This window comes from Tachysurus vachellii, chromosome 3 (assembly GCF_030014155.1).
Source record: "Tachysurus vachellii isolate PV-2020 chromosome 3, HZAU_Pvac_v1, whole genome shotgun sequence".
NCBI classification, from domain to species: Eukaryota; Metazoa; Chordata; class Actinopteri; order Siluriformes; family Bagridae; genus Tachysurus; species Tachysurus vachellii.
In genome coordinates, this window is record NC_083462.1 from 3,185,241 (window position 1) to 3,195,240 (window position 10,000).

The following is a 10,000-nucleotide window of genomic DNA, read 5'->3' on the forward strand; positions in this document are numbered from 1 at the left end:
TCACAGCGGCTTTTCTTTCATCCCGGCGCTAAAACCTGAGGAAAGTTTCTGCTTTAATGTTTGCTCTAAAGTACTTTGATCATTTTGAAAGCTTTGTTTAAAAAAAATAAAATAAAAACGTCATGAATCATTTTCTCTGTTCATTTTTGTCTCGACTGATGCTTTTATGTTGAGATGTCAGGTTTTATAGAAAGAAGAAATATCTTCTTGTCCCAGTTTCCTTTGGTCTGAAGGTTGAAATGTTGGAAAGTACCAGTTATAGTTTTAGTGAAAGAACCTTTCACTGTCTAGGTGATGTCATGCACACACACACAGATCAGGGTTTCAGGTTTAGGAGGTACAGTTTTAGCTGTTTGTCTAGATTATGAAGCTGATTCTGATCAATCTGATACAGACACAATGCTTTAAAATGTTTAGGAAAACAAAAGGTTCCTACAACTAACCAGAATATTGTTCTGAGACACGGTTCTTGGTCACATGGTAAAGTGGACTTACAGGACTTAGCACCCCATAAAGAAATGGCACTTATATGAAGGATGTTTGGTGTTTAGTGTTTATTTCCCCAGAGTGTGGAGACTTGTGGAACGTCTTTAATAGAGTTAATGCGCATTAATATAAACCTGGGATGTGCAGCTGCACGTCTGTCAGAGCTGCTGTTAAAGAAAACGAATCAATAACTTCTGACCAATCAGAGCACAGAATTCAACTGAGAATTAGAGCACATACATGAGAGCATGACATCATAGTTTAAATGTTTCATGCGATTGATCTGGTGGTGTGGATTGGGGTGGTCCATTTTGCCTGCAGATCTCTGTGTGTGTGTGTGTGTGTGTGTGTGTGTGGGTCCTTGACTAAAGGAAGTTGGGAGCTCAGGGAGGAGTTGCATTCCCACACCCAGAAGAAGAGCGACAGGCCAAACACAAACACACAGCGGCTCTCAGGAAGGAAAAAATCCTCCCTGTGCAACTCATTTTGACCCCAAACACACACTCACACACACTCACACACACACACACTCACTCACCCACCCACACTCTCACACACACTCACTCCACTCACTAATACACACACACTCATACACACTCACTCAATCACACACACATACTCTCTCTCTCACACACTGGACAGAAAAGAAAAAAAGAGAAGCAGAATAGTTCAGATATGACTCTAATCACACAGATAAAGACAGAAAGAAAAATAAATGTGTTAGATTTGGGGTTTTGTGTAGAAGTGTGACAGCATTTGTGTATTTCCAGCTGTTGGACAAAGCTGTCCAGCCTGTCTGTAGCAGTAAGACATGTCTGTAGCAGTAAGAGTGAGGCAGGTCTGTAGCAGTAAGAGTGAGACAGGTCTGTAGCAGTAAGACATGTCTGTAGCAGTGAGAGTGAGACAGGTCTGTAGCAGTAAGAGTGAGACAGGTCTGTAGCAGTAAGACATGTCTGTAGCAGTGAGACAGGTCTGTTGCAGTAAGAGTGAGACAGGACTGTAGCAGTAAGACATGTCTGTAGCAGTGAGACAGGTCTGTTGCAGTAAGAGTGAGACAGGACTGTAGCAGTAAGACATGTCTGTAGCAGTGAGACAGGTCTGTTGCAGTAAGACAGGTCTGTAGCAGTAAGAGTGAGACAGGTCTGTAGCAGTGAGACAGGTCTGTAGCAGTAAGAGTGAGACAGGTCTGTAGCAGTGACACAGGTCTGGAACAGTAAGACAGGTCTGTAGCAGTAAGAGTGAGACAGGTCTGTAGCAGTAAGACATGTCTGTAGTAGTAAGAGTGAGACAGGTATGTAGCAGTGACACAGGTCTGTAACAGTAAGACAGGTCTGTAGCAGTAAGAGTGACACAGGTCTGTAGCAGTGAGACAGGTCTGTAACAGTAAGCGTGAGAGAGGTCTGTAGCAGTGAGACAGGTCTCTAGCAATAAGCGTGAGACAGGTCTGTAGCAGTGAGACAGGTCTGTAGCAGTGAGAACCCTTTCAGTCCACTGGGCTGTAAGACCAGCGTGGTGTGTGTGAGAGGTTCTAAAGATCTTCTGATGGATACATTCATGGAGGCTGGTGTCAGTTTTCAGGCTGTGAAACAGAACCCATGTGGTGTTTAAACACATTATTCATTACTCTGTTCATTACTCTCTGAGAGGCTGAGAGCTAATCTAGGATCAGGTTCCTCTGTGTTTCACCAACAAAGCATCAGTTTCCTCTGCCTAATCTGTCTGAGCTCCAGATAACATGCTTTTACCTGTCTCACTGCTGCATTGGACCCACCTCTCTGTCTCACTGACTCACTGTCTCACTGACTCACTGTCTCACTGACTCACTGTCTCACTATTGCTTCTTTTGGACTTTTAGTTCCAAGCTGTTATATCCCTGTGTTACATTATAGCATTACAACACATGTATCTACAAACCAGATGTGCACACACACACACACACACAGAACAGAGCTGAATAACCCCCTGCTGCTCCGCAGTGGTGCAACGCTGCACGAGTTGCTCTTGTTTACTTTAATAAAACATTCTTATACTTTAGATCAGATTTCTCAATAAGTGAGCCAGAGGTTTTATCCTCTTCCCTCCTGGCCTCAATATTTATCATGTTTAGTGATTTTGGAAAAAGTTCAGCTCATCACTCTGTGCTTGTGTGCACCAGTAGACAGTCTAATCACAGAACAACACTCGCCCTAGATTTTTTACACTGATATGATGGATTTGTATTTGATTTACAAAAATCTGAATCTAGTTCCAGATCCCTCGTGAAGAAAAATCGAATCTCACATTACTGAGAAACCACAAAGTATTCACCATGAATCAGAACTCCTAATAGAAACCACGGGAATGTGATAGACACCATTAGAGATGACCCTATGGAGCGTAGTGGCTTTTATTTTAGGAAGATTGTTGATCTAATCGTTTGTTTAACATTGCAAACGTATTGTTGTGTCTTTAACACACACATCCCTCAATCCTCTGAGGCCAGACTGGGGTGGGGGAGGGTATGTATTGGGGTGTACTGGGCTGGGGGTGGGGGGTATTAGCTATCAGAAGTGCCAGAATGCGTCGTAGGTGTCTCTCTGACGCAAGCAGAGAGTTGCGTTGTCGTGTCTAGTGACACTTGGAGACGCACATGCAGCTAAAAATACAACTCAACGTCTGAGTTATTTTAACCCCCCACTGTCCAAACTCACCATCACTAAATGTCATTTCTTCATTGGCAGACGTTTTACTTTAAATAATTGATCTGTAATTAAAAACAGCAAATAGAAGCGTTGGTCTGAAGCAGAAGTGGACTTCCTCCTGTATTTACGGATTGTAGCTTTGCACATCTTTGTCTATTTAACAACATAGCTGTGGATTTGTCTCGTTTCGTCCTGCAACAGTTTTTTGCCTCTGGAAATTTCTAAACAGTGTCTGGATTGAAGTTCAGTTGAAAGGAAGAAAGACGGAAAGATTTATTTTGCTTGTCAGGTTCTAATGATGATTCTTCTTATTTATTTTTTTATTTATTTTATAAAACATCTCAATCAGCCATCTAGGCAGTGAATCAGACTACGGTGTAGACGAGCTCAGGCACTGGTAAGAACTCTGGCTCAGCTACACAGTGAGACACAATGTGATGATATAGTGAACAATACGTCGATCGTACAGCTACATATCCTTGTGACATTTACAGCATTTAGCTGATGCCCTTATCCAGAGCGACTTACATTTTTATACAACTGAGCAATTGAGGGTTAAGGGCCTTGCTCAAGGGCCCAGCAGTGGGAACCTAGTGGATGTAGGAATCGAACTCACAACCTTCCGACTGGTAGCCCAACACCTTAACCACTAGGCTACCACGTCCCACATTTCTAAACATATCTAAACGATCTCGACTTAAACAAACCATACATAGATCTTCAAATATAGTTAAAAGACATAAAAAATCAGTAATCATTTGATAGCTACATCAATAACCACAAGCTACTTAGATTTTTAGAGGAAGTTGGCCTAGAGTTCGTCCACCAGGAGCATTGTGAGCACCGATGCTCTCTGGTTCTTGCATTCTCACAGTGGCTGACTCCATCATCAGTGTTCTGACTACTGAACCAGAGAGCTGATTGAGACTCGTACTAAATTTACACAAACTTGCAGTTGAAGGGTAACTTAGTGAATGAAAGTTAGTCGATAGTCTTATAAGGAAGCTAAATTAAATAGAGTGATAGTTGATCTAGCGAGATTAACCTAACTGAGCATCTGAAAATGAACCTGAGAGAAAGTACATCTAGCGAACGCAAGGAACCCAAAAAAGTGAAATTTACCCTAATAATAGAAATGAGTGAAGTGAATGTTTACTTGAGTCAACCGAGTGATAAATATTAAACTGGATATAGTTCCATATTTCTCAATGGACTTGTAGTTATTTTAGTACTGAGTAAAAAGTGATTGAACTGTCAACAGATTAATTATTTATTTTTTAATCGTTCAGAAGATAAACACTGTTTGAAGGTTCAGCAGAACCCCACATTACCCAAACGCTACTGACATCATATACCATGAGTTATCTATAGTTATATTCATTCTCATAAGTTATTATCATGTCCCTTTCAGTCACTATGGCTCTGAAGGGCACTAGTTTTGTGCCCTGGGTCACATGGTTATAGAAACTTAATGATAAATGTTGCAAATAAAAAACCTTCAATCGCTCCGACTGAAGTGTACATACCATCATACGATAGTGTTTATAAGTACCATGTATTTACTGACAAAAGTGCGAGAGGTTTCCAACCCAAAGGAGAGAAAAAGAAAACAAGGGCGGAAAAAAGAAAGTAGAAAAAAGAAAGAGAGGAGGAAGGAGAGGTGAATTAATGGGTTTCTTCCTCTCATCGGGATTGTAGTGTAGCTATTCATCTTAATCCTGACGCTCACAGTTTGGCTGGCTGCCCGGCTAAACAGATGCAAACAATCTGCCGTAGAGAAAGAGAGAGAGAGAGAGAGAGAGAGAGAGAGAGAGAGAGAGAGAAGGGGAAAAAGAGTGGGGGAAGGAAGAAATAAAAAAATACTGAAAATACTGCAGGTCCACTTCAAAGCAAAAAGGAACCGCAGTCAGTCACTTAAAGAGAGGTTTGTGATGAGGGACCTTGAGGTCAATGTTCTGCAACTCTTGAACATCTGGAAACAGCTGTGAGTATCCAGAACTGCCATCTTCACCTCTGTAACCCCTCCCCACACTGACCGGTTCTACATGGAACAGCACCTCAGGCTTTGGATCCCTGCTGGTTTTTGTTCTTCTGGTTGTCATGATGTTTTATGTCCATCAGAGAAATAGGGATAAAGCTCAGATCTCTGCACAGAAACCAAGTGAATTATGGTTTTTTTCTGAGCTCTGCGAGTAATTTTCTTGTCTTGTTACAGATTGTTAATTACAGAGTTCCACTGGTATACATGATTACTTTAGTGGAAAAATGTCACATTGTTTATTTAGCGCGTTCACCTTAAAAACAGTGTCCGTTAGCATAAAGTCTGAGTTCCTAGTTTACTCCCATTATCCAGTGTTGTCCAGAGGAGGACATCTACCCCCTTTCCCCCATTTCAAGTCTTGGTTCCCCTCAAGGCTTCATAGATTTGCTTTTGATTCATTCACTCTTCTCACCGAACATACAGGCAGGGACGGTAGAGGAGGTAGGAATAAGGGACGGAAAGTTGAAAGAACAGACTCCTGACGTGTCAACCATAAGAAGTCCTAAGAAGTCCAGTTCCAAAATATTAAAGTGTGAGGAGTCTGGGTTTTGATTTTTAGTGGTTATTTGGAATTATTCAGTGGTTATTTGGAAAGCAGTTGTAATCAGGAAAAAGCTGGAATTCTGAAGAACCTGAAGATCTCAAATCCTAAGAAAATGTTCCTGTGCATTTTTTTCCTGAGGGATCCCTTCATAGGAATATGCCAATGCTACTTCGGAGAGTCTGACCAGATTATGAGGACAAATTTCGAACACTCTGTACAGTCTAGACTATGTGATGTGTCTGAATCCAAGTGTTCTGTGGTTTTTGTTGTGAAGCAGTTAGACTTGTCATGAAGCTGTAAGTCTGTAGAGTTTGAATCCTAAGACATGAGTCTTTTAACTGATGCTTTAGGTCTGCAACTGAGAAACGAAAAGACCACTGGTGGAAATTCTACCAATTTGACACACAGAAGGTCCAACGAGTCTTGTGGTTTCAGCTGAATTTCTCCGGGATGCATTTGCAACTGTAAAGATGCTTAGATGTTAAGCAAGAGGGCTGAAATTACATTGATCACAGCAACGAATCCTAGGACAACGTCGTGTACAGACGCTCCTCTGGTTTCTGAGACTTTTCCTGACTCTATGAATCTAAATAATTCCTTTATTGAGATGAGAATTATCCAGAGTACCATGCAGTCTGAAGACATGAGGCAAAGTCCACTACTGAGAAGTACAAAGTCCAAAGAGTTTTGTGGTTTCTGTGAGTTTCTTCTGGACAAGCAAGAATGTTGAGCAAGAAATTCAAAGTGTGTGAGAAGAGATGAAGATTCTTTTTTCTGACCAGCAGTCACATTTCTGAAAATTCCAGGAAGTTCGATTAGATGATCCTGTGGTTGGTGACTAGTGCAGCCTGGCTCTCCCGTCTCCGCTCCTCCTTCTTTTTCTCACTGCGGAGCTTCCAACAGCCGGCGCTGAGGCCAAGCAGAGCCACGCCGGCTGACAGCAGTGCCAGGCCGAAGTGAGAGATGGTGGAGCCATGAGAGTTAAGACTATAGGCAACAGCTGTGACCACGATGCCGGCAATCAGCACCACCACACCAAAAGGAAGGGTACAGCGGAAGCACGAGAGCTCCGTGCCACCCGTCGCCGCCGTCAGAGGGCCGTCGTTCACCAGAGGGATGGAAACTGAAGGAGGTGGATCGTTCTTGTTGTTGTTGTTGGCTTTAACGGTGAGAGAAGGGCACTCTGGGATTGTCATGGTGTCTTTCACAGTATCTTCGGGCATCGCAGTTTCCACAGTTTCGCTTTCAATAGTCTACACCTTCAGGTCTAGTGAGCTGCAGACAAAACAACAGTTCGTCTCAGATCAGAAACAGAAAATGGAACAAACCGACTGTAACTCATCACAAACTAGACCTGGGTTCATTTTAATATTAGGCTGAGTCACTAAACTGAGTCCATATGTGTCTCAGTCTCAGTGGAGGAGGCATGGCCTTAAACTCTAGTATATTGTAGCTGACTGCTTTAAAACACAATGTCTACAATAAACTGCTGCTAAATGAATCACTCATTGCAACAGATCAGTCGAAAACATCTCTTTACTTTTAAGGAACTAATTTTCTCTTCTGTTAAGGATCTTAACTAAACCTCCTTAGACTCAGCTCTTTCTTAAGAAACTGAGGAACTGTTCTTTAAATATTTTCTCACTTTTTAATTCATTTACTTATTTCAAATACCAGGTTTGGTCTGCCGAGTGTTTATTTTTATAGCTAGATAAAGTCACTTTTCCACATTGCAACTTTTGTGTCTTGCGACATTCAGCATTTGTGAAATCACAGTCAAAGTCTCAGATAGTTTTTGAGGTATTACGGTGTTGTTGTTATATAAACATAACTGACCTTAAAATGTTGTGATCATGAAAATAACTGGATTATACTGGGTGATATGGTATTTCTGTACTGAACTGTATGTCTATGCTGATAAATAAATGTTCACACACTGGCTGTGGTCCAGTGAACGTGGTAAAGGATTTGAGAACCAGCTGCAGTCTAAAGGGACTGAGCAGACAATGAATTCTGTTACAGTGAGTTCTAAAAGACTTGACACCAAGAATCCACACACACACACACACACACACACACTAACACAACCATCACACACACACACACAAACACAACCATCACACACACACACACTAACACAACCATCACACACACACACTAACACAACTATCACACACACACTAACACAACCATCACACATACTGTACACACTAACACAACCATCACACACATCCATCACACACACTATCACATCTCACACACACACACAAACACATCCATCACACACACACACACACACACACTAACACATCCATCACATTGTGTACAAGACACTTTAACACAAGCACAGAAACACAGCAGTAAACAGATAAACTTGTCGCTGTTTCACTCCGTGTCGCTGTTTCGAATGAAAAATAACTTATTTTTAATTAAACGCGGTCAAAACGCGATGTTTTTTCTGCTGGGATAAACTACAAATTATTAAATAAATAAATAAATAAAAACTGAAAATGTTACAAAAAACATTTACCTTGCGCTCATTTTCCATCACGTTTCGAGAAATTTAAACACGTGTGTATTTTGTTCCCCATTTTTTAATCCGAGACGTGATTAATGCCGATGGGGATGATGATGATGATGATGATAATAATCCGGATAAAGAGTCAGAGTCGCGTCGGCTGCGCGTGCTGAGTGACTCTAATGTAAAAAGCGTGCGCGAGACCTAGTGTGAGAGAGAGAGAGAGAGAGAGAGAGAGAGAGAGAGAGAGAGAGACACACACAGAGTAAGTGTGTGTGTGTGTGTGTGTGTGTGTGAGAGAGAGAGAGAGAGAGAGAGAGAGAGAGAGAGAGAGACAGAGAAAGTGTGTGTGTGAGAGAGAGACACACAGAGTGAGAGAGAGAGAGAAAGTGAGTGTGTGTGTGTGTAATAGAGAGAGAGTAAGTGTGTGTGTGTGCGTGTGTGATAGAGAGAAAGTGAGAGTGAGTGTGTGTGTGTTTGATAGAGAGAGTGAGTGTGTGTGATAGAGTAAGTGAGTGTGTGTGTGTGTGAGAGAGAGAGAGAGAGAGAGAGAAAATTATACTGTATCCAATCAAAATATATAGTGCTCGAAAGTTGTTGACTTTAACATAGTGATGATTTTGAGTGATCATCAAACTTAGTGATCATCATTAAACAAAAACAAACACAGATGTCTATTGGGCGTGGTCAAAAATTCTAATAAGCACACTTGATTGACAGCTCTCTGGCAGATAAACACATTAGCTAAGCGCTACTGGGTTAGCTTTCTACAGTTCACTACACGGTTTTTGTTTACTTCTCATTTTGTTCATGTTATATTGATGAGATGCTTTTGTTGGCTCAAGCTTTTACTTCACCAGTTAACTTTCACTTAGCTTTCATTTTATATGAAAAAAAAGTTTCCATTTCCTTAGTTTCCGTGATCAATCTTTTCATCTGCTCAGCATTGCTAATGAATCATTGTAATTAGTCAGTTTTGTCAAATTAGTTTTTCTCTGCTTAGTTTAGCTTTCACTTATTAGTTTTATTTCACTAACTAGCTTTCAAGAGCCAGTTAACATCCTCTCATCCTCTCTAGTTCTGTCACTATTCTTTTGTAGTTGTCTATTTTTAATATATCAGCTTTAGCTTTCCTCTTTACAGGTAACATTTTCTGGTGAATTTCATTTTTCTTTTAAAGGTGGGGTGCACGATGTTTGAAAGCCAATGTTGTCATTTGAATACACCAAAACAAACACGCTCCTAACCCAAATGGGTGTCACCCCTGTATTTATAGCTCCGCCCCACGCATACATACACAACTATTATAGCGGAACCTGCTGGGGCGGCTGGCCGAGGGGATATTTTTATCAATAAATGAACACAATGAGTAATACTATGGTAATACAAATGTGTTTTATAGTACTGTGTGTTGTACCGTGAAAGGTTTAGTTCTGTTTCAAGACAACCCGACAACCCGAGGCAGAGGTAACGGCAGGTATCCGCCATGTCAATGTTTAACCGCTTTCTGCTAACGTCACACATGCGCACTGAACACTCTTTCCACCGCATATTGACAAGACACGGCCCTTTCTGCTCATTGGCTACACGTTTGTTTTGTTAGTCGGCCCAACTCAGTTTTCTGAAGCATTTTTCAACATTGTGCATCGCACCTTTATTGTTTGTGTTTGTATAAAACACCCACAACAATTAGCGAAAAACACAGACAGAAATCTGACTTATTGTACCTC

General features: G+C 41.3%; 2 protein-coding genes across 2 annotated transcripts in view; both read right to left on the reverse strand.

Annotated features, from left to right (window-relative positions):
* The window catches only part of jmjd8 (jumonji domain containing 8), a 417,822-nt gene that overhangs the window by 329,056 nt on the left and 78,766 nt on the right, over positions 1-10,000 (reverse strand). The window lies entirely within an intron of this gene.
* Positions 4,425-8,684, reverse strand: tmem100a (transmembrane protein 100a). The gene is made up of 2 exons (XM_060865323.1): positions 8,283-8,684; positions 4,425-7,027 (listed from the first exon to the last, which is right to left on the reverse strand). The coding sequence occupies exon 2, from the start codon at positions 6,973-6,975 to the stop codon at positions 6,568-6,570; it is 408 nt and encodes a 135-aa protein (XP_060721306.1). The 5' UTR covers positions 6,976-7,027; positions 8,283-8,684; the 3' UTR covers positions 4,425-6,567.

Bases quoted from the DNA above. Each gene is read 5' to 3' on its own strand.
- tmem100a (XM_060865323.1), bottom strand. From the start codon at position 6,975: ATGCCCGAAGATACTGTGAAAGACACCATGACAATCCCAGAGTGCCCT.